This window comes from Plectropomus leopardus, chromosome 24, assembly GCF_026936395.1.
Source record: "Plectropomus leopardus strain MGB_pleo_1.0 chromosome 24, ASM2693639v1, whole genome shotgun sequence".
In the NCBI taxonomy this organism is placed as follows: Eukaryota; Metazoa; Chordata; class Actinopteri; order Perciformes; family Serranidae; genus Plectropomus; species Plectropomus leopardus.
Window position 1 is genome coordinate 15,154,824 of NC_142199.1, and position 27,830 is coordinate 15,182,653.

Here is a 27,830-nt window from a genome sequence, read left to right on the forward strand (position 1 = left end):
TGAAGCACGGCGGAGGAAACAACATAACTTCCGGATGTGTTTTTCAAAGTAAAACTTCCATTCTGTTGAGTTTTTATTTCCATGTAAGAAATTTCAATTTCAAAGCTTCTGGTTTACCGTGGGTTGTGGTAATTTACTTAAATGTGTTCTTAAAAATGCATGACTAAAGCGGCTCGTTGATTTACATTACGAACAATGTAATGGATAACAGCTAATCTTATTTTGTTTTTTTTTAATTAGGCAAACTGCCTTTTTAGGTAATTACAGTGACCTGTGCATCGAAGAAGATACTAATCTGTGGTCTGGTCTGTTTTGATATGGTTGCTTAACTTAGGGATGGTTGCAACAACTTACTGCAACCATCCCCACCATATCTGCCATGACCGAACACCGCGTGCTGGGTAGACACACTGATTTGGACACATGCTCACTATGTCACTTTGGAGTCAACAAAACAATGATTCAAATTAAGTATGTTTTTTAAATTCATACAGGAAGGTCAGGATTGTCTTCTGTCTTTTTTTTCTGGGGCAGAAGGTGTAATGCAGCATATATCGTGTAAATGTCATCACTCTAGTATGTTTCTGATTTGGGAAATAACAGTTGTTGCAACCATCCAATGTAATCATTATAAATCTCCCCTGTCTACTAGGAAGAGGCACGAAAAGGTGCGAAACAATTGAGACAGAAAATGACCAGAAAAGACATAAAATGAACTCAGAGAGACACAAAATGATTGAAAAAAAGACACAATATTACCTAAAAGAGACACAAAATAACCACAAAAAGGGCAAATTAACCCAAAACAGACAAAAATTACTATAAGGCAACACAAAATGACTTCAAAAAAAAAAAAGAAAGAATGACCACAAAGTCTGTGTCTGTCTCCAGTCTTATGCAGGAGAGATGTGGGGGCCGTGCTCATGTCTGACCCAGGGGCCCATTGTCTCATAATCTGCCCATGATTATGAGGGCTTTAATGTGGGTCTGTATGTTATCAGACTTTAAAGCCCTATCTTGACCTCACACCATATATAAAAATGTAGTTTAAAGACCTTAGCTTTTTTTTTTTTTTCAAATGTGTGTTTAGGTGTTGTTGTTTTATTAATGAGTTCAATCAAAGTACTACACAACAAATCTGGGGCCAAGCAGTGCTGTAGCACAGAAAAACTGCAGTATCTATTTTTACCTAAAAGCCCCCTTGCAAGTTCATTCTGCTTTGACATATATACACCGCACCTACAAGTTTACATGGCATGTTTGTTGCCATAGAAACGTGAGCTCTCAAATTAAATGTAAAATGTTGTTCTGTCTTACAAATCTTGGAGAAAAAAAGGTCAAAATCAAGGTTATTATAGTTAAGTAAAACAAAACTAAACTGTGTGATTAAACATTAAAGGTAACTATGGAAGAAAGACTTAAGAAAAAAACAGGAAAGTTACTAAAACAATATAACATACTTACAAACCAACAAATTAAAAATATACAGGAAAATATTTAAGCTTAAGAAATGTCAATTTGGTCAAATTTGTCTACAAAAGTGTGAGCAGGCGTTTGTGCATATGGTTTTTGAGACTGGGATATCTACATGACTGTCAGTCAGAGTGCTGTTTGTATTGTATTGTTTGTAAATCTTGCAATAACCCCCATATTACAATAAAATAATAAAACTCATACTGAAAATAATAAAAACCTATAAAGAACAAAAAAAACCCAGTTAAAACTAACCTAAAACGGGCAAACCTACCATGGTACTGAAATAAAAATTTAAAACAAAATAAAAATTAAAAAATATATTTGACATGTTTTCTATTATTTTGAATGCAGGTCGCTCAGCTTCCGGTGCCTCTCGCGGACTTGACGCTGCCGGAGCAGAGCTGTGACGTAGCGTACCAACGCTGCTGTGCTCGTGCTGATGCTGCAGTTGCTAGGGCGCGTGGAGCAGACGGCGGAGAGGAGAAATGAGGTAAACAAGTGGAGGAGAGGAAATGTCTCCCTCGTGTGTCCACTTTAGCAACTGGCAGTGGAGTGTGGGAGACCAGTCTTATGTCACAGGCTTGATAAAATCCATTTTTAATCTGTTTCTGACTTATTTTAACCAAAACAAAACAAATATGGCTCCCAAAATGCTACCAAAAACAACTGTTAACCTTGCCTTTTCCTCTGCATACAGTTTAAACACCTACTTTACTTACCCTACCTACTTTCAAAGTATTAAAATATGGTTTTAATAAGATGTGCACCAAGGAAAAAGTGAAAAGGACAATACACTGTTGTCAGTGTGAGTTTTTAAAAGGAAAAATACATCCATTTGGCACTCTTTTAAAATATAAAACCATGGTTTTTACACTTTTTGTACAGATTTATTAATAAAGGAAACAAAATATGTTAATCAGAAAGCTTAAATGGTGCTGACAGATCGATTTTGCTACATTTGAACAGAGCCAGGATAGCTTTTTGACCATTTTCAGTCTTTACGCTGTGTTCGGTTAGGCTAACAGCTGCAATTTCATATTCATCATAGAGGCAACAGTGCATATTTGCTTTATAAAACACAATTTCAGAAACGTGAGATAGTTTGAATTAGTTTGACATGTCACAATATAAAAAAAAAACACAGGTGTAAGCGATAAATTTAATAGGCAGAGTTTCGTTTAGCTGCTTTGCTTTCAGTCATATGAGTATTTGAATACAACTGCAGCATTATTAATGTAATTAGTAACACCTGTGCTTTACCAGCTACGCCAGGTCTAAATGTCTGCTGTGAAAAATCGCTACCGTGCTGGTAGAAATGATCAACGTCTTTATAAATTTGCAACTGCTATTTTGTTCCTGCTGCGGTGCTTTCAGAATTAAAACGCCCGAATGAGACATGTCCTTAACAGATTATAACCAACAATTATTTCATACATTTATTGAGTTTTTTTCTTCCATATTGACTTGAAAATGTTTACAGAAACTGTACCGAGCAGATGCATAGCAATGGAATCAAAGGCCATGTCCATTGAATGCAAAACAGAATTCCATAAAAATGATGCAAATATCAATGCAATACACATACGTATGTTTTTTTTTCTCCATACAAATTACAGATTACAAAAACATAAATGAGATTTTAATATGCCCTGAAGCAGCGCTGAAAATACAGAATGAGTACAATGACATTTCAGCACGCCTGTACAGCGCTAGGCCCCCCCGACAATTCTAATGCTCGCCGACGTAAAGGAACACAACACGTGCACGCTCACACACACAGAAATCAGTCATTCAAACATCAAAAGGATGAGACAACGAGAAGCAGAAATAATATCCAGCGTGCTTCAGAGGGGTTTGGTTTCTTTTTAGACTAGTTTCTGATTTCCGACAGAGTTCAAATAGAAGAATCTGGGCGTTCTGGTGTTTGTGGTCTTTCAGTCAGAGACAGATAGCTAAAACAGTCCACAGTGAGATCAGGCGATAGTGGTACAGTGAGTGACTGTAACAGATCCCTCCGTAGATTAGATTCTGGTGATTGTAGTGTTAAAAGACCCCAAAGTGTGAGCCATTCCTGGTGTAATTGTGCAAGCAGAGGAGTTCCACAAAAAAACCCCACTTTTCCAGTCAGCTGGGATTGATTGTTAGTGTTTGTGCCCCCCTAAAAATAGTTCAGAGAAGAGGGAACGAGAGGAGGATTGTCATCCATTTTTCTCCTCTTGACTCGGGGTGATAGTGTACGATGGATTGTTTACAAAAACGATTGTGACAAGTCATAAGTGCAACAGAGATTAACATATCAAAGTAACGACGGGACAAAACGATGACCGAAAATGATGGAAGCGATAAAAACATCAAAAGCATCTAAAAGCTACATCCTATTGCACAATTAAAAATGATGATACAAAAAAAATGGATACAGTCGAAAAAGATAAAAATTGGTATTGCATACAAATCGAGGAATTTAAAAAAAAAAAAAATTATATTAGTTTGTTCTGTCTTTTAAGACCGTCGATTCTTTTACAGAGCCTACTCGCGAACGTTGCTCGATACAGCAAAGCGCGAGACGGAGAACGCTCATAGTGTTGATTGTTTTTCATCGCCTTTTTTTTTTTTTTAAAGTTTAGAGACCACTTCTCGTTGTGGTCGCAACAGACAGGACTTCAAAACACTGGTTTTAGTCGGTTCAAAGTGCACACAGAGAGAAAGAAATCCATTGAAAAGATTGCTATGTTCATGAGGATGAAAAGAAAAAGACAAAGGGAGGATTAATAAAACGCGCAAAACAGAAGCGGATGAGAATGCTGCATAGCTGGATTCCATTTAAAGCAATGCCGTCATCAGAAAACACACAGGAGTGAGACAGGCCTAATTACTGTACACGATCAGACTCCACTGTTTGTTCACGTGACACTCCATAGCTTCCTCTTGCTGATTTCGAGCAGAGAACTCGACCGACAGAAACCAAACGTGCTCTGCTTATTTTTTTTTTATCCAGTCTTGTCAAAGGGGTCTGAGTTCACACGTGCGTGTCGCTGGGCTCGCTCGCCAAGCTCCCACCCCGCAGGTAGATGGCCGAACTGGATTTAGGCCGGTTCTGACTGTGACCTGGCCCGCGGGAGGAGCCGTTGTTGTTCACCTCAGGCCCCCTGGTGTCTGTGGAGATGACCCAGGTGGAGGGTCGCCACTTTTTAAGCGAATAAGGCGTTTTGACGCGCTTCTTGATCTTGTCTCCGGTCCCCAAGGCTCCGTCTGGCTGTACCAAACCGTCCCCTGGAAAACAGGAAGGAACCCCGGTTAGTCCCAGCAACACCACGGCACACGAACATTTTCAATAACTGCGTCCTATCAGCGTCCACGCAGGACTACGTGCCCTTGAAAAGGTCGCTTTAGCATTACCGTTTATTAAAATGCCACTCGAGCAATTCAGTTTACCCGCGGGGCCGCACAAGTGCATTGTGGAACCTTTTTTTTTTTTTTCTTCTCCCCAGCATCGTGTTAACACATTAGAGCAGCATCGCTGCGTGCATGAGCTGAGTAACATCTAGAGATTTGGAGTCTTGCATATTATTAAAAAAATGAACAACGAAAATGTTTTTTTGATAATCCTGCCGCCTCTCACTGCAGTCAGGGTTCCTTTGGATCCTTAAAAAGAAATCTCAAAAGGCACTGAATATATTAATCTAAAATAATTTGTGTTGTGACTGAAATTGATCTGTCAAAAGGCTTAAAAAGTGCTTAAAAAAAGCGGATTTTATTAATTTTTTTTCTGACCTTGCTTTGTAAAATCTCAAAATATCTGGTAATAATTAATGAATAAAAATCATGCAGAAAAGGATAAAGAAACCAACACATTTACCACATCCAATGAAACGATAATTTACAAATAACATTTTTTTCAAGGCTAACTAAATACTTTTATAATAATATATGTTTTTCTTGTGAAAGTTGTATTTATTTACTTATTTATGGCATTTTAAGTAGATCATCCAACCTTTGAACTTGACCAAAAAAGCTGCATTTATGTGACAATAAAAACATTTGAACCAAATGTTTAACTTAATAGTTAAGTAGGTTAGTCGGTTAAATAAAAAAAGGAATATTTTAATAATGGACCACATTGTTTTGAATAATTTATCTTTAAAAAATGCCAAACAATTGTAGATTCAGATGTCCCCAATGTAAGGATTTGCATCTTGCAAAATACTTTAAAGGACAAATCTATATTTTAGGAATGTACAGTATTGCATTTTCTGCCAATATCCGACAATAGCCGGTATGTGATATTGATATTTCCACTTTTTTAACACCTAATTTAAGTGATCATTAAGTCTCTTCTGCAGCGGAATGAACATCATATTATGCATACTGTTACTGTGATAACCCACCAGCAGATGGAGACATGAAATACATACTTTTCAGTGTATGCAATATATATTCATTGTGCAATATAAGAAAAATGCTGCCACTTGTTTTGTATGTGTTCACTTTTAAAAAATCAGTTTGTGATATTGGCAGAAATCATGTTGGCCATTTCTGATATCTCATTTTAAAGCCAATATCTGCCAATACCGATGACGTGCCGATATTAGCACGAATCCCTACTGTATTTTTGTTGTTATTGCCAAAAAAATCCGATGTGCACATTGTGAATGCATCCCACTAAAAGGTATTTTGTATATCAGAGTCTGATAAATCTTATGAAGCCACAGAGCTCCGGTTTTTGTCGGTAAACTCTTAAATGCTCTGGACGCGACAGTGACTGCTGTGTGAAATCACCTAGTGAGGCCAGATCCTGTGTTGTGAAGGACAGGTCCAGGGAGTTGGGTCTCTCAGGCCTGCGGGCTCTGGGCTGCCTGAGCAGGGCCTCCCCTCTCATGGTAACTGGAGCTTCCCCCTGGGGGACAGCGACGCCAGACCCCGCGCCCGAGCTTTCTCCCGAGGGCCCCGTGGTTTCCCTGCTTCCTCCCTCCCCGCTCCCCTCCTCCTCTCCTCCGTCGCTCTCTCCTCCGCTCTCCCCGTCCCCCTGGCCGTGGCCGGTGTTGCTGTTGTTGTTGTTCGTGTTGGGTCGGGCTGAGCGGAGAGCTGCGACGCTCGACGACGTGTCCCTCGGGTCAGGCTGCTCTCGCTCGCGGCTCAGGAGCGGCTCGTGTTCGTCGGGGCTGGCTGTGATGACGCCGAGGCTCAGCCGGCTGTCGTCCGACCTCAAGGCTGCGGACCCGTTTTGAGTTATGCTGGATCCTCCGAAACCTGTAGCTCCGCCTGCAGCCATGGACGAGATCCCGGCACTGGCGTGACCGTTGACGGCGCCATTAACGCTACCGTTGACGTGCGTGTCTCGTAGAGTGGGCGTGTTGTTTGTGCCTGTGCCCCGATGGGCCTCTACCACTGTATTTGTGCCCGTTACTGCACCAATGTTCATCTTTGTCCCCTCCACCTGTCGCAGGTTGGACTTTCCCGAGCGTCCAAACTTGAACCTGAGCGAAGACGAGGACTCCTTCTTGGTGGGCTTGGTGCGCAGGGGCAGACTGGACGGCCTCTTGGGCAGGTTCTGCTGCTTGGGCAGGGGGAAGATGGTGGTGGGCATGGGGGCAGCGGGGTCTGACGTGCCCGCGGCCTCGCTGGCCATCTTGATGAGGGGGTACAGGAGGCTGGAGCTGCCGGGGCTCAGCGGATCTGGAGAGCAGAACTGCTTCTGCGAGTGCTCCATCAGGTTCTCGTCTGAGCTCTCCTTTAGGTTCTTGTCTACCTCTTTAGGGTCAAGCTTGGTGGTTTCCAGGTCTTCCTGGGTCAGGTGGAGGCAGACAGGGACTGTGGCGGTCCCTGCTGGGCCCTCAGAGTCAGAGATAATAGTGGTGGTTGTAGTGGAGGCTGAGGGGCTGCCTCTCAGGCCCATACTGGTGCTGCTGCCCTCCGGGCTGGGCAGGCGGGCGTTGGCTTGCTGCTGGCGCTCCTGGTTGATGGAATTCCTGTTCCTCTCTCCGGTCCCGGGCCCGGCTCGACCACTGACGGAGCCAGTGGTGTCAGACTGCGTGTTCTTGGCTACACCCTCGTGCTCTTCAATGTAAGTGGAAGGGTGGTCTGTGTACGGGCCAGACTTTGGCGTCATACGATTTCTGGAAGGAAACATTTAGAGCGCAGAAAATGTTAAAACACATTTTAAAAGACGAATCGCAGCGATAGTGACGGTCACGTGTAGCCGCCTACCTCTCGTTGTGCAGCGTGGTGGACATGGGGTTCAGTGTCGGGCTGACAGATTTGGAGCGGTCCCATATGAGGAGCAGCTCTGCCAGCCGTTCCTCAGCGCACTGTGCCGTGAGTCGGGCCTCTGCGTCCTGGTCCCAACAGTCCTCCATCGTCTCTTTCAAAGAGCGAACCGCCTGGGGGAGACGCAGTTTGAGTATTTAGCAATATGAGAAAAATAAACACTGACGCGGTGGATCACACATGACGTGCACGCGACTCACTCGCATACTTTTTGGGTGCTAGATCAGAGTAGATGGTGGTAATGAATAAACACGGATTTGTTTTGTATGCATATGTTTCTGTTTATTTGTTTTATGTTTTCTGGAATTGCTGTATTTTTATTTATGCGAGTTCTAATTATTATTATCATCATTTATGTGTCACTTGATTTGCTGACATTTTTTAAGTAAGAAAAAAATGTTGGATAGAATATTAAAAACAAAAACACTGATCACTATGGAAACCTATTCTGGATTTTGTCCCTTTTCTCTTTTGCCGAGGGAAGCGTTAAGGGGTTCAGTTTAAGAGGGGATCTCTTTACAGCCCGTGTGGACAGGAGGAACAATTACAGTGACCAATAACTGTTTTATGTCAATATGTGCCGTCAGTATTGTTTTAAGACAGAGGAGGGAAAGACAGATGCAGTAAAGGTCCCTGGCAGGACTCAGTGTTTCTGTTAATGGTCAAGTCTTAACTCCTGAGCCACAGGAGGGCCCATACCACCTCAGCATTTTAAGGTTAGTAGAATATATTAATAAAACAATTCTCACACACCCATTGTGCAGTGTGTAGACTGACAGAGTCACTGTTCACTATAATTGTTCGTCCTTTTCAAACCAGGTGCAAAGAGATCATTTATAGGTCAATTTCAATGTAAGTGATGGAGGACAAAACTCAGCCGTTGTTCTGTGTAGAAATACATTCCTGTTCTGCAAAAACTAGTGTTCTTGTCTTGAAAAGTGTATGTTAGTTAGTCATGTTTGTGCCAAACTCTGTGTCGCTGTCTCGCCACCGCAGATTCTCAAGTAAACACGGTTCAAGGAAACGCAAAGGAGACTTTTCGAGCTGAAAAGACAAACTTTGGAGGGTACCCAGTTGATTTGTCTCAGCACCCAGACGCGCCAAACTGACATTTAAGAACTAGAAGTGGCGACGAAGGCCGACTGTTGCGTCACCACAGAACAAAAACTGTGGATTTTGTCTTTGCAGTCTGTATGGGCAGGAGGAACGATCGCAGCCGCCAAAAAGATGTTTAAATGATTCTTTTTGGAAACATTTTAAAAATCTCCCATGCTTTTCAAGGCCTAGAAATGAGCAAAATAAGGTTTATCTTCTGGATTTTTCCTTAAGTTGTTGTCCTAATCGCTTTGTATTAAGATACACATCATGTAGCCACTGCGTTTAAAATCTGAAACCCGCCAGGTGTGCTCATTGCATATTTTACCTCTCTTTTCCTGCCATGTTCTCTATATAATAAAGGTGAAACACTTCAAGATAATGTGACATATTTCACACTCTGCTGACGGTGTATTAGAAACGTACCAAACTGTTCTCTTTCCAGGCCTCGGGGAATTTGGGCCGCTGCTTCTCCCTGGATACCAGGACCTGCATGTCCTCAAATGTCGGGTGGTTTCCTGCCTCCGCCTGGAAGGCCATCTGGTACTCTGGCACGGACTCTCCTAGAGGTAGGACAGGAAGAGCAACGATGTGTCTTGGATATTTTTCGTGTAGCAGAAATATTCATTAAGCTTATGAATATGTTGTCTTCAATGACAGATTCTGTGCCTGCATCCTAATGTGATTAATGTGTTTTTGACGGGTCAGAGAAGTATTCAGATCCTTTACTTAAGTAAAAGTACTACTACCAGCCTGTGAAAGTACTCTGTTACAAGTTTAACTCCTGCACTGAAAATAATATGCGACGTGATTAAGTATACTTAGGAAAATGCACCATAAGTATTTAAAAGTAAAAGTGCCCAGTGCAGAAAAATATTCAAGAAAAAAAAACATTTAAACAAACTTAATTATTAAAAAAAAAAACAAACCCCAAATCGAAACGATTAAAAAAGAAAAAAAACATCCAAACAACTTAAAATTGTATCCAGAAAATAAATAAAAAGACAAAAAGAAATATATATATATATATTTTATATATATATATATAATAATATATATAAAAAGAAAAAAAGATCCAAAAAACACCAAATTATAAAAAATAGAAGAAAAAAACCCCACCCAAAACTTCAAAATAAATTCGAAAAATTCAATTCTAAAAACAAGGGGGGAAAAACAACTCAAAATTCTAAAAAAAAAAAAAAAAAATATTGCAAATATTTTATAAATCCTTCTTATGTTTTCAAAGCAAAATTTTTTATTTATTTATTTATTTATTTTCTAAATTTTTTAAAGTAACTAGAGAGTTCAGTTGTGAAGTAAAAAGTGCAGTATTTCCCTCTGAAATGTAGTGGAATAAAAGCACAATGCAGCATGAAAAGAAAATACTCAAGTAAAGTACAAGTACCTCAAATTTATACTTAATCACAGTACTTGAGTAAATGCACTAAGTTCCATTCCACTGCTGGTATTTGATGGCTTTTTGCTGAGTGTAGTGTGAGATGGCTCAGTATTAATGATGGTTTGAAGGTTTAAAACAACACTACAACAATATGTGTCTTTTTGTCTCTCTTCACACAGTCCTCCTCTCATCTGTCTGTGTGTCTGTTTGTCCGTCTGTGTGTCTCACCAGGGAAAAGGTCAGTGCATCTCATGAAGGTCTCCCAGTAGATCAGGCCCAGCGCGTACATATCCACCTGCTTCAGTGCCGACTCACAGTCCCTCAGGTTCACCGCGCCCTCCAGGACCTCTGGAGCCATGTAGCGGATCGTCCCCACCTGGTTCACAGAGGGGTGGGTCACGAGAAAAGAGGAGACAGGAAGGAAATAAAGAAAAAGGGAGACAAGGTGAGGAATTATGTCAGTGGTAATTGTCCAAATCATATACAGGATTCCCACAGTCATGAAAAACCTGGAAAAGTCATGGAACATATTTTTTCAGACCTAAAAAGTCATGGAATAAGTCAAAATGATCGAAAGTTTTGGAAAATTCATGGAATTTTCAACCCTTTAAACCTGAGTAAACTGGATTGATTTGAATTTGTAACAAATTAGTAAAAAGTGTGAGAAAGTTACCTAAACATAAGCAAAAAAAGAAAGTTAAAAAAAAAGGAAATTACACGAAAAAAGTGTTTAAAAGGTAATAATTCTATTAAATATTTTCTAAAAATTACAATAATGACAATTCTAAATATAGTTTTTCTCAACATTTTCCCTTGCTTTTTTAATGGATTTTTCTAGAACTGCTAAATTCTTGCGATTTGCAGCATATTTCTTGTCAAGTTGCTCATTGCCTTTTTTTCATGTTTCGAAAGAAATCAAACCAATTCGTTCAAGGCTAAAAACTCCCGTGAAAGGCGTTGAAATTGCAGCACAAGAAGATGAATGTCAATCATTTGAAGCTTTGGAAAAGTCATGGAATTTTTGTTTTGTGTGCTGAAATTGTTATAGCAATCTTCCATGGATAATCTTTCATGTAATGCAGCGTATGTTTTGGAAAGTCATGGAAAAGTTTTGAAATGTTGTCCACGAAAGTGTGTGGAAACCCTGTATTCTCCCGATTATCTTCCATCGCACCGAATTCAGGTCGAGATTCTAAAAGCTCCTGAACACTCACCTCACTTATAGCAGCGTTTTCCTCCTCCCCATGACGCGCCGGCCTGTTTCCCGTCAGCTTCATTGACAGGCCGAAATCGATGATGACACACGTTCCGTCAGCCTTGACGAGAACATTGCGGCTGTTCAGGTCCCTGTGGGAAACCGCCGGCTTGTACAAGTCTTGACGGATGAAAAAAAAAGGGGGGAGAAAAAAATAATGACAAAGAAAATCAGCGGAAGATACGAGACAAAAAGGATTGGGCCTCATTTGTCTTTGATTTAAAATGTAAGCCTGCAACAGCGCTCCCAAAACGTTTGCCTCACACGTACAATATTCTCTGGCACAATTTTGCGGTATTTGCAAATGAATGTTAAAATCCAGAAAATCCTTCCGTATAGCTTTCTTTTTACCCTCATTACTCATTGTTCGCCAAAGCAAGCTGCACTGTCAACAGACAGCTAAACCCACTAATCTAATCTACAACAATGGGATTAAGACCATATCAGAGAGTAGCCTGAGCCTGCAGCGCCTGACCGTCCAGCAGAGGGTGCAGCGAGGCAGAGGGCGGCCGCCACAGTTATCTGCTGCCTGCTGTTGATGTGCAGGAGGAGTGGGGGAGGATGACGACTGTACCAAAGCCTGAGAGATTCTGCTGTTAGCAGCTACACACAAACACCAGCCCTCTCCGTCTCTTCTGTCACTTCAACGCTCCGCTGATCGCTTTTCGACTCAGGGAGACGGACGCCCCCGCTTGTGTTCATCACATGCTTGCACAAACAGAATAACTTCTATTCTTTTACTTCACACACAACTTCAAGTGCACTTTCTTCGCCCCTCGCTTCTAGGACCGTTTGATGTGTATCCGTGCTGATGAAGAGGAAAGGAGGAGGGCCGAGCGTGAGCGCTGAGGCTGAGGTTTGGTGATGGGAAAAAAAAAAAAAAAAAGAGTCTTAGTTCAGTTGTCACTTCTGCCTCAAAAGACTGATTTCATCGAGCCACGGGGATATTCACATGTCATCTGAATCCTTATCTTTCATCCGCCTTCCTTCCCCCCTACTTCGTCCCTCTCTCTCTATCTCTCTCCATTTTTTTTTACACTCTCTGAGGCTAGCTGGAGGCCAGTCTATAAATACCCTCGACTGGGCGTGCACGCACAGTGTACGTGTGTGTTTGTCAAAATGCAGGGATGCAAAGCGCTCCAAGCCAAACAGACCCACGTGGAGCCGCAGTGTGCAGGGCCTAAGAAGGCTCAACTGCTAGGCAGTGAGACAAACTAAAGGGCGTGACACACACAAACACACAGCACTCTAAAGCCTCGCTACACAATCTAAACCAACAGGGCAACACACACACACACACACACACACGGAGGCTTTCCCGTTTTTCCATCACAATTCTTGGTGTGTGTTTCAGTAACAGATGGAAGCAGCAGCCTTGGAACTTGAGTCTGAGTAAACTGCGAGCAGTTATGTAATTAATTCTGTGTGTGTGTGTGTGTGTGTGTGTGTGTGTGTGTGTGTGTGTGTGTGTGTGTGTGTCCTCCAGTTCACCTCCTTTGAAGAGCTCCGTGTGCAGGTACGCCAGGCCCCGGGTGACAGAGTGAGCAAGCCGGCAGCTGCTGACCCAATCGTTGGTCTGGACGCTCAGGTAGCGACTCAGAGAGCCCTGAGGAGGACACGAGGAAAGGGGACAGGGAAGGAGAGAGGGCGCAGAGAGTCAGCGTCAAAGGAGGGACAACGGCAGACCAAAATAGAGATGCACGAGGAAGGTAAACAAGGGAGATGAGACAGACAAACAGGAGAGAGATGGAGAGAGAATTCAGAAAAAAAAAAATATCAGCCACTCCTGTCACTTAAAAAGATCTCACAGACAAGGCACACGGATGAGAGTGAAAAACAAAATCGATAAAAGAAAAAAGAAATGCTGACGTGGTGTTTCAGTCAACAAACAGCGTGTGTGTGTTCAGCCATATGCATAAGGACAGGTGGGCCTGCGGCGCCCAATTTTGTGCAGCTGCCACCCATTTAAAAGATGGACGACTTATTAAAATGTATGAATTAAATAAGCATTAACTCGGAAGGTGACAGCGGAGGGCACACTTAGACAGCAGGCGACAACTGATATCAAATTTTATTTATAAGAAATTTATAAGAAAAATAACTAACTACGCTACAATACTGTGCAAAAGCCACCATAAACTTTATTTTAGCAAAGTTATTACGATCATACCTTTTTATTTCTCAGTCTCTTTTTATAAAGGCTAAACAGTCTAGAAATTCTCCATTATTCTTAATGCCAGCCAGAGGTGAGCTCACTCTCCAAAACTCCAAAAAGTTTTGCGATTAGGACGATTACATTTACACGCACAAAATATTCCAATTTTTGCCCCAAATGCTGAAAAGGACATAATTTCTTCTAAGCTGTTTCCATGGCTGATGAAAATGAATAATCCACTAATATTCTCATTTGCATGCCATGCATACTCCGATGAACGTGCCCTCGCATGTAATTTATCATGAAAAAGCATCAAAATAGGATTTTTAAAAAAGTTTTCCAATGGTGGGCGGACTTGTTAAATCATGCAAACACAGCCTCCGTCTTTCACTTTCATGAAAAGGTAGGCATTGCGGTATTTAAACAATACCAAAACGTCTTAGTATCCAAGTTTTTTCATAGTGTTTTCAAGTATTTGTGTTTCTTGTCCTAACCAGAAATGTGGACTTTTCTTTTGAGCGTGCGTCTCTATCTAGCCCTGCAGACTGCTGACCGGCTGATCTGTGTACAACACACAGAGCTGACCCTAAACAGGCGCGAGGCCATGCGTCGCAAACTGTGGGGAAACCTGCAGCTGAGTTGCATATTTTGCATGTGCCGTCGGCTGCACGTGTCCAAAGAATGCTCCTAAAATCTGAAAAAAAAAACCATCGTCACGTCCTATAAATCTTAATCAGAAAATGCTTCATTTGGAAAAAAAAGGTCTAATTTTGAGTATCCAAACTGAATGTGGTGTTAACACGACCTGTATCAAATTCAGATTCATTTAGAGGCATGCAAACATAGTCAGCGATTTTATCCTCAGCGTGCTGAGCCTGGTTTACCTGCTCCCAGAGCCCCTGGCAGCTCTAAACCATTTCCAGCCCAGGTGATTTATAGCCCGATATGTGACCTCTTTGCAGCAAATGAGCCCGCCTGTCAGCCTAAACTAAAGTCACGTCTGACCCAATCAGTGATTGATAGGACGGCGTTTGTTCCCGTATTTAATTTGCTGTAACAGACTTAACTGTGCAGTAGGTGAAAAGCCATTGGCTGGCTGTCAGTTAAAAAATATAGCGAGTTAACATTGCTGCCTTTAGTATTTGCAATTCTGGCCTGTATTAACCATGACTCTTCCCTTTATGGAGCACACATCGTTAGCTGCTATACTGTTTTTTTATTATGCATACATCTATTTTTGCACTTGTTACAACATGAAGTAATATTTTTTGAGTGTCTGCTATGTTTACGCTCAAATCAGACTCAACCGGTATGAGTCATGTGCATACAATAAACCTGTTAGGTGACTTTATATATGATTTAGGACCTCCCTCTTAGAGGCTTGTTTTAATCTTATAGATCTAGGAGAGTAATCCCAAAATTCAGCATTACGCTTCTATTTTTAATAAACGCGGCAGAACCAAAGAAATGTTTATCGTCCTCACAAAGCATTTTTCGTCCTTTTATGTTACTCTTTTATGCAACCCAATTACGACCCATCACAATATCCCTGACTTTGCTACTGAGTTCATCTCACACACATTCAGCTGCACAAAAACACATTTTTAAATCAAAACCCCATAGTGTTCTCACCACCAATAAATCCAGAGAAGGTCAAAGACGGACATTTTCCACAAAGATTATCATCACATTTATAATTTAGAGCTTTGAAAAAAAAGAAAAAAAAAAAAGTGCTCTGACCTCGCAGTGGAGAGGCCAGAGTTTCACAATAAATCTGACTCGCAGAATATTTTATCACCACTTTACAAGAGTCTCGCAATTTCCCTGCTTTATGAGATTTTTGTAGGAGAAAGCAATGTGCTGTTCTGGTTTTAGAATTTGTAAGATATGATAATGTCTTCTGGGAGATATCAAAAAACCCCCGTGAAAATGTTAAGCAGAAATTACATTGGATATTATTATTATTATTATTATTATTATTTTCCTTCCTCAATTATCTCCATCAGCCTTGATAATCCATTATTTGTCTGGCCCTGCAGCACAAACATGCACATTCGCTTCATCTTTTCTCTCCGAATCAATCGCAAGGCAATTCGCACATCCGCAACTAAATAAAATTACATTACATCTGTTCATTTTAAATAAATTATATTACCATTTACTTGAATGCATTATCTGTCGCAGGCTCCTGTCCTGGCTTGCACCACGTTTCCACAACAACGTGTCTTGGCGTAATGGTTACGGTGCAAAACAGGCTGCTTTCATAGGCTGGCTGGAGGTCAGTTGACTTGTGATTATGATGCCGAAGGCTTGGACGGCAAACAGATGCAATTTTAAGGTGAATCTGCATTAAAATAGAGTTCCTGGAGGCAGCCTGAAGCAGTCAGAGTGTCAAAGTTTTCTTTTGCTACACTTGCTGTATACTCATCTGTCTGCAGGAAAAGCTGCAAAACAATCACCTCCACAGTCCCTGCTAACCCACTCACCCTTTTGAGTGAACAGAGCCTTAATAATTCACAACAAACTCATACAAATCTTCTCGGTGCTGAAAAGATTTCTAGATTAGAAGATAACAAAATTGACGGCAATTCATTTTCTGTCACTCAGTTCATCTTTTCTCAGATGTGGGGAATTGCTGCTACAATTTCAGATGAAATATCTTTGGATTGTTGGTCACCTTGGGCTCTTGGTAGACAGAGGAAGGCTTTTTTTCACTTATCTAACATTTTTTAGACCAGTGGTTCTTAAACTGGGGTCCTTGAGGGTGTTTCATGGGGACTAGTTTATTTTCACTATTTTAAAAAAGCCTGACAAGCTCTCGGAAAGCATCTGGATTCTCACGTTTCTTGACGTTACTTGGAGTCGTCCACTGCTCACGAGATCAGAGTTAAGGCGTCCAATATTATTATTATTATTATTATTATTTATTTTTATTGTCAGCAGCTGAAAAATCTAGATCTAAATCTCTCCCTCGGCTTTGTCCTGCTGTCATTTTGCTCTTTTTCTTGTGTTGTATAGCTTATTATTGGTCATTTGTTGTGTTCTTAAATTTTGACCAGTAAGTATTTTCAGGAAAAAAAAAGAAGAAGTGAGTCCAATTTGCGGAAGAATTGTAAGAGTCACTGTTAAGATTGCAGTTTTCACTTCTTCCGAGGCTTTCTCTGGAAAGACACCTACAGATTTTGGTCTTAGTTATATTTAACAACCAAAATCTTTTCAGATAGATAGATGGAGATTCTCTATGGCCATACCTCAAGTCCATTTTTAAAGAAATGCAGAATGACTCCTATAGTTTGACGTGTTTTCTTTGTTTACTGTGCACAAACTAACAGCTAACAAACATTTACATAATTCCAGCTGATTTTTTTAAAAAACCAATTTGTCTGTGCTTGTAAAAGTCACAGTTTTTGTGTTTTTTTTGGTCAAATTACTTTTTAATGGATTTGTCCGCAAAATTTTTGGAAACTATTTGAAATATTTTTAGTTTTTTCACTTAAGCTGTGGCTTTACCAATGTGTTGACTTATATTATTTTTTAATTTAAAAAAAAAAAAAAGACGTAATACGTAAGTATTTTTAGAAGCACGTATTCCAGTACTTTAACTGACAGAAGTATCTATACTCTGACTCAAGTAATAGACTTTTTTACTTTGTTCACCACTGCTAGATTACACAGTTAATTCAAAAAATATTCAACCCATTTATCAACAGAAAAATGTGTAAAACATACATATTAGAGACTGACTTTTTTGGCTTTGCTGTGGTTTTATTTACTCCACTGAACTCTTCTTTCTGTCTCTGCAGAACTGCAGTGAAACTTCATTTCAAAACGCCCGTAACACACACGCGTGGCACTGAGAGAATGCATGGAACAAGCAGCCACAGTGAGTGCCTCATATTTTTCATCCAAAATTGCAAACTTTGTCACCTGTCTCTATGTTGAACACAAACACACACACTCTTCACACCAAATTTCTTCTCCTCCCTGCTACTCACATGTGGGTAGTAGTCCATGACCAGCAGGTACTCCGTGCGTCCCTCCGGGCCTGTCCGCTCGTCTGCGGCAACAAACCGGGCGATGTTGTCATGCTCCAGCAGCGGCAGCCGGTAGATGGAGCATTCATTCAGGAAGTTCTGACGGTTGGCCGCAGTGAATACCTTCACAGCCACAGGCCGCTCATCCAGGGAGCCACAGTAGACGGCGCCGTATCTGCCGCGCCCGATCAGCTGAAAGAGGTAACGGTGGTGGGATGATGAAGAGATTGTTTAAAAAAAATGTTGTTTTTTTTTAGTGTTTAGCTCACACCTGTCTCACAAGAAACAAGAGGAAAGTGGAATTTTGTTTGTGCCGCTTTGAAATGTCACAGAAATGCCGACAAGCAAAGATATAGAAAAAATGCCAGATAAAGAGGCAAGAAAACAACAAGAAGAGAGGTCGACAAATACAGGCAGGCAGGCAGGCAGAGGCTAGGCAGGAAATATACTGAATTAGAGGCAAGCAGCAGGGTTAAACAGTTAAAATGGCCTCAAGTCCCTTCCAAATCATTCAATTAGTGTCCTGAATTAGCCAGAGCAGAGCATGCCATTAAGCTCCAAACACTCTGCTTAAAACATCATCTGCATGAGAGTAAGAAATGACTCCAGGAGTGCATCTATTTCTCAGTGATTTCCACCTCCACGTCTGCTAAAAAAACATTTATCTCTGCCTCGAAAACACACCATGAAAGCTTTGGCCTCTGTTTTGTCTTTGAGTGAGACTCCATGCCCCCCCAAAACCCCCACCCCTCTCCCTTGCCCCGCTGCAATGAGTCTGATGTGAAAGAACGTGTGCCTGCATTTGATAATGCACAAGGACGGTGTTTTGAATTCAACTCCTGCCTGAAAAGACATCGCTTTCTTTCTCACTCTGTTCTGAAATGCACTGAATAGATGTCAAAAGAAGGGAAACACCCCCCCCCCCCCTTTAAAATCCTTTAAATTTTAGTTACTAGAAAATTGGTTTTAAATTTAATGTCGAGCAGCATTTTAAAAAAAGGTCTAGAACCGCCTTAATCTGCAGGAACCCTGGTTTTTGATGTCTATCAGTGTTTTCTGCCTTCCTCCAACCACTACCACTGATTTTTATCTTTTTTCTCCCCAGTATGATTACCAGCTTGTAGAGACATGAAATCTACTTGAGACAACTCAGTGCTCGGTTCTGTTTTTTTCACTAATGTTATCAGTGTGGTGAAGCAGCTGAAAGCATGCATTTGATAAAATTGCTGGCCAGGCTGAATGTAGAAAACAAAATACAAAAAAAAAAAAAAAACCCCAGCATGATCATCTAAAAATAAGCTGCTCTGCTGCTTGTAAAGATGACAGTTAAAGGGAAAATCCTTTTTTCCCCGGCCTTTTGTTAGGATGGGTCATGCTAACTTTGCACTCGCAACCCCTGAAAGGATTCAGGAAACATGACATCAGCAAAACAATATCAGGGAAAACAGCACGAGGCTGCTGCAGCCTTCAGTTGAGTTTATTTTTAATTTTTAACAAGGGGAAACAGATCCCCCAACCGCCTCCTGCCCCAACTTGCCCTGTGATTCAGCGATTTAGTGCCATATCTAATATTTTATTTTCTGTACCCAATATTCGGATTTGAGTGGGCGCATTTGCTCAAAAGATGCTCTGTGCTTTGTCGCGTAGCGGTGCCTCACATCGCCGCTTTTAATAATGGCCCTGGTCTCGGAACATATAATGAGTCATACTGGTTTTGAACCGCCTGAAGGAAGAATGAACATGTAAGAGTCCATTCTTGATTAAAAGCTTCATTTTTGCTGTCTGTTTTTCTCTCTTTAGAACACAGGCAAATTACTTTTCTCTCAATCATTTTTCTGACCGTGTGTATCTCACACACTCGCATCGTAATGCTTAACAGAATGCACAGATTTGATTGGCTGAGCGGAGAATATTTATTGATCACAGGTCTTGGTCCTGATATGATGGCGTCTGCTTTTGGACCTCAGGGCAGGTTAACAAGGGGGGACGCATTTTAGTCATGAAGCTTAAATCACCTGCAGGTATTACTCGGATCATTATTATCATTTGTCTCTGAGTGCAAATTTAAAATAAACACTGAAACTAGCTATTGCACATACACGCATATGAATCTACTCCTTGGGCAATCTTGTTTGCTAACAAAGCTAGGAACCAATTCTTTTGCACTTGCCCTTTGTTTACCTAATTCATAGGGCCGGCCCCTTAAAAGTCGGATGCTTAAATCATCTGCCGCAGACCCACAGTGGACTGAGATTGCTTCAAATCCAGCAGTTGTTTTTTTTCTGTGCAGTGCAAAATCTGGGGACATTTTGGTGATTTGCTGCAGAGTTAGTGCTATTGACTTTCTCTGTTACTGTTACTGTGCGCAGCTGCAGACATGCAGCCAGCAGCACAGAGGGAGAGGCCGCAACACTTATTTTATTGCAGGCCACACTGTCAAATAGTTTTAAGTTTCCCTGAATATCTGAAACAGAAGTGGTAAGCGTAAAGTTACGACTGGTCATGAAAATAAGACCAAGGTAAAAAAAAATCCTAGAATTTTGCTTTCATCTGTCATTTGATAAATAAGCTTGTGATACGCACCAAGATAGCCTTTTATTGCTTTAAAAATGTGGCTTCCAATTAGAAAATAATCTGTATTTTATGGGGAAAAAAAGAGAAACTTGCAGGTAGTGAGGTTTTTTTTTAAGAAAAGTTAAACTGTACTTTAGAAGTTTGAGCTGCCATCGCATCGTCTCCTTTGGCTGGATTTTATTTAAATCAGACACCGCATCCGTTTCTCCTGCGGGCCTTCTAATCCCTTCACCCTGCTTATATTGTCATTGTGACTGGATATCATGCGGACTCCATTGACTTCCTATCACAATATAAGCTCTCCCACTTCCATATCAGGTTTTCAGGATCCTGTGTCAGTGTAAGCAAAATCCTATTTTTGTGCGCCCTGACCTGTCACTTAATGCGTGCTGCCGTGATCAGATGATAAAGGTCACATTGACACGACAAATGTAACCGTAAACCTCGATGTATTTTGGGTGTATTTTTGCCTCTGTGCCTTTGGTTTCTCCTTTCTCTTCCTAACTCTTGTCTTCTCCCTCCCTCCTTCACACACACACACAAAGTGTGTATCGAGATGCTGAGAAACACCACTTGCCCCGAACCAATGATACAAGCTCTCATCTCCTAAAAGCAGGCAAATTGAAATCCACAGGATTTGGGGTATAAAAGATGTGAGCCATGCCGCTGAGGGGGGGATTTACTTTTTTTTAACAAGACCGTTTAAACCATTATCACCACGAAATAAAACAACACACCAGTGCGCAACTGTGTCAGTAATGTTACTGAATCTTAATGAGTCACATTATCGTAAAACTATTTACAATCACTGCCGCTCTGGCTCCCTGTTGGCTCATATGGCCAGCGAGAGTAGTGTTACACAGTGTCGTGTTGGCACTCTGCACTGGTACTCTAAAGACTTTGGCTTTTTTTTCTGGGCCAGAAAACAAACCGATACAATTGATGAACAGATGACAGTTTGGCACAAAACTAAAAATATGACAAGGTGCAGCCAGTCGACACAGACGGAGGTAGAAATGTGAACAAAGCACGCGCTGTATGCACTGACCTCCAGCAGTTTGAGATTGTCCAGGTCCAGAGAGCTCTCAGAGCCCGCAGCCTCCATCATATTCAGGTTGTGGAGGCCTTGTTTACCATCCCCTGTAACAAACACACACACACACACACACACGTGCGCAGAGAGTTCATTTAAAAACATGCAGGTGCATTTAGACAAAAGATCAGCTCTGATTCCATTTGCTAAATTAATTGAAATTCCACCAAAAGAACATTTAAACAGCCTTGAATAATGAATCTCCTTTGCTTTTCCTCGCAGCGTGGCACCATGGTAACTCACCGTGCATCATGCGATAACCAAAGAAGGCTGCTACAGCAACCACGGCCAGCACGGAGACGGTTGCCAGGGCGATAATTATTGTCTCTTCGTGGCGCAGTGTGCGAGGGTCTACAAGGGGGACACATCAAAAACAAAAGTACAAATCAAACTGTGACCTTTCTGTGGGAAGAGCAAACAGCCGAAGCCGCGCGCTGGCCTTTGATTTGTGAGCAGGAAGTCAGAGGTAGGTCATGTTCCGCAGCTCATATCCACACGCTGAGTTACCAGTTCATCAGACACACTTTTACAATCGACAGCAGATCCGCAGCTCTGTGTTGTGCGTTGATTTACATATTCATGTAGAGGATGAGCTTTTGAAACAAACAAGACTCGTGCAGAAACATGATATCATCTGAAATAGTAAAAAACAGAGATGACACAGATGCACCTGCACATTTTCACTGACAAAATTTCCAAACTTTTCCATGACTTTTCAAAGACCCCCTTTTTTTCCCCCCTTGCCCCGCTTGCTAAACATGATTTCAGTTCCCCAATGATGTATTCAAAGACAGTCTGAAAGCTGAAAATCCAACTTTAATTTATTTTTTTCAGTTTCTGGCTGTGAACATTGGTGTCATTTTGGATTTTTTTTTTAAAGAAAACATGGCTTCCAAACCTGTGGTTTTCTTTCAAAATAACTTTTAAGAAAAAGGAAAATTTTAAAACTTTTGAAACTTTTTTTTTTACCTTTTCTACAAAAATTGCCATAAAAAATTAAAGAGAAAAAACCCCCCACTAAAAATAAAAAATAAAATAAAGAAAATCAACAAATATTTTCCTTTAAATTTAATTTTAAGTTAAGTTTCTTATAATAATAATAATAATAATAATAATAATAATAATAATAATAATAGTAAGAAAATTGCCTTTTTTATGAAAACATGCCCTCTAGACCCTTGGGTCCACAGGTTTGCAAGGTTTGTTAACTTTAAAAATGGACGGTAAAATAAATATTAAACACAGCCATTTAAAGTTGTATGCACTTCCCCTAAAGCCAAATGTACAAAAAAATTATTGGACATGCCTCGTGGACAGAATGCAGAAAGAAAATTTCTAAACTTTTGTCAACAACAAATAAACAAAAGCGACCAAAATGTTGTTCCAAGTCCACGCATATTCAAGCTACGTTTGATCGTCAGCCAAAGAAAATACATTTTCTCTTAAGTTACATTAAAGTCATTTATTACACCATGATTTTTTCAAAACTTTAAATGGTTTTTTACTAGTTCTCTTACTTTTCCAGTCCTGGAAAATGTGATTGTGAAATTCTACAACTTTTCCAGGTTTTTCACGACCGTGGGAGTTTTAACGGCTTGTTGGACGGACGTTGAAATGACTGTGACTGCGGCACCGGAGAGTTTGCTGATCCAGCGGAGACTGAGGACAGCTGGGGATCAAACCCCTGGCCCAAAAAGCATGGAGTGCAGGTACTGTTTGACTGGAGACATTTCATTACTACTACACACTCGGTTATTTGGGTCAATATCCTAAAAGGTGTCAAGTACTGATACAAACTTGTAATTTAGTTAGTTGACGCATTGCTGCATAAGAAGCGTAGCAGAGCGTTAACAAAGGCAGGGAAGGAAACACTGTAGTAATGAATACAAACGACACAACAAATTTAAAAAAAAAACAGCTATCAATGCATCTTCTCTCTAAGGAAATGTGTTCAACACTTTCGTTAGACTTCAGGGATACACACAGTTTGTTTTAGTGATTACCTCTGATTGTAAACAGAACTTTTTTGTTTGTCTAAGAGAAAACTCCACAAAGGCGCCTTTAATTCTCACGGTGAGCGACACCATACCATTACCAAGGTATCTCGAAATCAAACAAACAAAACAACCCAACACCATGGAAAGTTTCTTGTTTTCTCGCGTTTTAACAAGATATTTTCACGTTATTACATCACACAACCTCATCACGTCACAACAACAAACTTTCCTTGTTATAAGATGCTGTTTATCTCCTTGTAACGTGAAAATGTCTCGTTAAAACGTGAAAAACGTCATAATAACAAGAAACTTCTCATGGTATGAACTGAGGGTTTTTTTTCTGGCGTCTAAATTATTGGAACAACTGATTTCAACACACACAACAAAATTCCGGGATGTTTCCAAAACCTTCAATTTCTACTAATTCAAGGCCTGGAAAATTTGATTATGAAATTCCATGACATTTCCAGGTTTTCCCATGACCGTGGGAACCGTGCATTGTTGATGTTTACGACAGGATGCTGTTGTTCTCTTCCACTAACCAGAAAAGAAAAGTTGTTTTTGTCATATTAAAGTCTTGATATATTTATCTTTTCATAAACATTCGAACTTTATGGTTTAAATATATTTTTGAAAATTTTAAGAAATTGTATCATCATGACAACATTAGTTGCTTTTGTGCAGTTCTGTCCTTGAATTTTAACCTGCTGGAAATTGCTCTAGCTTTTATTTGCTTCTATTATGTAGCTTGAAATAAAGCAGAGGTGACAGTCCGTGTTAGATCATACAGAAAGATGTTTCAAACACCGACTTACTGCTGCTGTCGTGTTAAAAAGAGGTCAAAACGGGTCTTTTTTGCCTGTGACGGCGAGATTCTCAATAGACTGGCAAGTGTGCATAGCATATGTTGTCTTTTTTTTTTTTTTTTTTTTTGTTTTCCTGCCCAAATACAAAACGCAGTCCGACATACACACAAACATTCAAATGTCTTGGGTGTGCAAGTATGCGTGTTTGCTTACAATCAGTCATGCCGTGAAGCGCTTCAAGGAAAAGAAAGAAGAAAAAAAAACATCAATTAGGCCAAACAAGCATGAAGCAACGTCAACAGACTGGAAAGCCGAGCAGGAAGAGAAAAAGCAGAGGATGTGTGGGAAGTGAATGGACAGAGCGAGAGAATGGAAATGCCTAAAAAACAGCGAGAATGAATTTGGTTGCAGCGGCAGATAAAAGCAGTTAGCTGAGGTGGCTGCAGTTTCAGCTGTCGTGTGTCTCTGATTAATGAAAGTGCATCTGCTTTAAGTGCTACTCTGGAGACGAACATACACACGCTTAGATATTCGCCCTGCTCTTATGTACCGGGACTGTGCACTCTGCAGAAAACGCACAAAAAGGTCCAGAGCAGCTGTGCAGAAACACACCCAGAAACGCTCTCCTGCAAATCCGTTATATTTGTCAACACTCTGGTGCTGCCGTGAGACACACCGGCTTTATCAATAATTGATGACTTGGAGAGCCCGAGGGCAGCTTTGACTGACATGCTAGCATGAGCATGCATGCACACACACACTCTCGCACACACACGGGGGTTGACACAGCTCCCCTCAAATGCCAAGGTCAGTGAGTTCATTGCCAACAACAGAGTTGCACAGGAAGCCATCTGACAAACACAGATACACACACACACACACTGGCAAACACACCAAAAGTCTGTCTCCGTTATGGTAATGTCGCTTTTTAAGTTTATGCTGCTCCGACGATTATCGCCCCTTTTTTACCCAGCTGCATTTATTCAAAAGTTCGAGCCGCTCTGCATATTCTGATTAAAAATACAAAACAGGATCAACAAGTAAACTGTGTTGCGTTATAACAGTGTCCACCAGAGGAGAGACCAAGTCATTTTATTGCATATACAACTATGTATCGAATGCCAAGTCCTACATTTTGAGTCTGAAACAAGTCATAATGCGCCTTTTTACCAGATGTAATGGTGTTTTGACAACAAAATTTGAATTTGCTCTTCAAAATAAGCTTTTTTTTTAGAAGTCTCCATCCCTCCAGCAGCGTAAAGATGTTCAAATTAACGTCCACCAGCTGCCCCATAAAAGCGATGCTGGGACATTTATATATATAAAAAGTTACAATTCAAAAACACATTCTGAGTACTTTTACTTTTTATATTTTAACAGGGTTCCCACACATTTCATGGATGAACATTTCAAAACTTCGCCATGATTTTTCAACCGGTAATAATTTTCTTTTTCTTTTCCCACTTGCCTGCCGCTTCTCGAACAAATTCGATTAAAACATTACGTGAGGATTACATGAAGGAATGTACACGACGGTTAACAAAACGTCACGTCCACAGCTACAGATATTAAAATTGCAGTTAATGGAAGGTTATCCATGAAAGATTGCTGTAAAAATATCATTACACACGACAAAGTTCTGTAACTTCTCCGAAACGCTCAATATTTTTTTTACTAATTCCATGACTTTTCCGGGTTTTTATGACCGTGGGAACCCTGCTGTAAGTAAATTCTGATGTGATGACTTCCTGTATGCAGGACTTTTACTTCCACACTGCGGTATTACTACTTTTACTGAAATAAAAGATCCAAGTAAATCTCCTACAACCTCGCTCTGAATGTCGTCATCTGTGATTCTTGGCTTAAGATCACTCAAACAGCCACCTGTCTCGAGTAATTTCCTACCACTGGTGGCACGAACCTGCCCAGACACGTCAGGAACTTAACTTTGCAAAAACACAAACAGGATTAATAACACAACACAAACTTAAGCTTCTGTGATCAATCAAACGTCCCTCTGACGCCAAATGGTTATTTTCCCCCCAAAAAAACTTTCTCGTCATCTGTGTACTCGGTGGAACAGTCACCGGCACGCCCGCCGACAGACAGATCGAGCAGACGCCTTGTAATCCGTGGAATGCGGAGAGACGACATGGATGGTGGAGAGTGTGTGTTTGTGTTGATGTGTGGGCAGGAGAGATGATGAAGCACCGCCGTCACCCCCCTCCCCCTCACATTGCTTCCATTCACGGCTCAACCTTGAGAGGATGGAACATTTTAACAATACATCTGTTTACTTGGTTTGACACCTTACTAAGAACTCACCAACAACTTCAAAAAAATAAAACGGGCATTGTTAGAAAGAGAATTTTAGTGCCAAACACTTTTAGAACCCTTTGGTGGATATTATCTATACGCCTCTGAGTGAGAAAGCTAAAATTCTGTGAACACAGAGCAGTTCGTCTGTGCAGTAAATAGCTGTCATTTTCATAAGAGAGAGCAATCGGGAATCTTAAACTCTAAAAACTGAATGAGGAAGCACAGGAGGAGGAGGAGGAAGATAGAGAACGTAGCTACGAGTAGGTGTAGGTGCGTTTGCTCCGATGATATCAAACATCCTTTCATTCTTTTCTGTTATTAGCTTTGTGTTTCAGAGCGACGTGGGCTGGCGTTTGTTTTCTCCCATTCTTTCCTTTGTTAGTCACTTCTCTTTCATTCATTCCCCCCTCCGCCTCACGCACCCAGTTGTGTAAGAGATGATTGCAACCAGGGCAGAAGTCAGAGTCTCTAATACAGGTCCCGAGTCGATTTATCCGCATGAAAAGAGGGAGACTGTAACAACATCTAAAATTAATTCAATCGGAGGAAACACAACTCTTCTTGTAAGTTCGTCCTTGTAGTGGAACTGACCCACAGTCACAGGTGACAAAGTGATTTTCTAACTGTATCAGACACTTCCATTTAACACTTCGCGAGACTTTTTCAAGGTAATGTTAAACCAAATCTTAAAAACAAAAGTAAGGACAGGTTGAAGCTACTTATAAAACATTATCCCATAATATCCAGATATAAGTTTTAAGGAGGAATATAGTTATTAGCCAAGCAAGTTCAAGTATGAAATAAAGCGTAGGTCAAAAGATTTGTAACAATGTGGATATGTTGGCGATTTTAATGACTTTTAAGAATATTTCTTGGATTACTGGATTTCTCTCGTTGCCTCCGTTTTCAAAAAATGGTCAGCATATAATTCAAAACTAGAACTACATAAATATTAGCTAATTTAAATGAAAGTCGCTACTAAAAAGCCTGTTTTCGACGTCATCGAATGTATTCCTACATGTACAGTGCATAGCAGTGATTGTGTGTGTGTCCTTACAGATGGGTTGTGCCGTGGTGGGGCTCGGTGGTGGAAAGTCCTCTGTGAAGTTGACATTGCACATGTCGCTGCCGCAGCAGCAGAAGTGGTACGTCCCGTTCTGGATCTGCGGGGGGAGGTTGGTCACCACACAGCGCTCGTCACGGCATCCCTGGTGGTCACCCAGGTGAGTCCAGCAACCTGACAGACAGAGGTGACAGATAGACAGTTAGTGATGCTAGCTGGTAATAAAAAAACATAATGATTTAGGCAAAATATTAATAAAATACTTGTCTGTGGTATACTGAAACTTTTATGCCGCAGCGA

The 27,830-nt window shown here is 40.8% G+C and overlaps 1 protein-coding gene and 1 long non-coding RNA gene across 2 annotated transcripts in view; one reads left to right on the top strand and one right to left on the bottom strand.

Annotated features, from left to right (window-relative positions):
- Positions 1-2,886: 2,886 nt before the first annotated feature.
- The window catches only part of LOC121962685 (bone morphogenetic protein receptor type-2-like), a 39,852-nt gene continuing 14,908 nt past the window's right edge, over positions 2,887-27,830 (bottom strand). The window contains exons 3-13 of the mRNA XM_042512936.2: positions 27,525-27,704; positions 21,589-21,696; positions 21,301-21,392; positions 17,640-17,870; positions 12,981-13,095; positions 11,449-11,609; positions 10,463-10,610; positions 9,262-9,398; positions 7,681-7,853; positions 6,253-7,589; positions 2,887-4,746 (exon numbers count right to left, since the gene is read on the bottom strand). Of these exons, the coding sequence (XP_042368870.1) occupies positions 4,493-4,746; positions 6,253-7,589; positions 7,681-7,853; positions 9,262-9,398; positions 10,463-10,610; positions 11,449-11,609; positions 12,981-13,095; positions 17,640-17,870; positions 21,301-21,392; positions 21,589-21,696; positions 27,525-27,704 (2,936 nt within the window). The 3' untranslated portion in view covers positions 2,887-4,492. The remainder of the gene's footprint in view (positions 4,747-6,252; positions 7,590-7,680; positions 7,854-9,261; positions 9,399-10,462; positions 10,611-11,448; positions 11,610-12,980; positions 13,096-17,639; positions 17,871-21,300; positions 21,393-21,588; positions 21,697-27,524; positions 27,705-27,830) is intronic.
- LOC148185513 (uncharacterized) lies at positions 17,674-27,513 on the top strand. Its single transcript, XR_015775880.1, has 3 exons — positions 17,674-17,879; positions 21,568-21,811; positions 22,911-27,513. It is a non-coding gene; the product is annotated as an uncharacterized LOC148185513 (long non-coding RNA).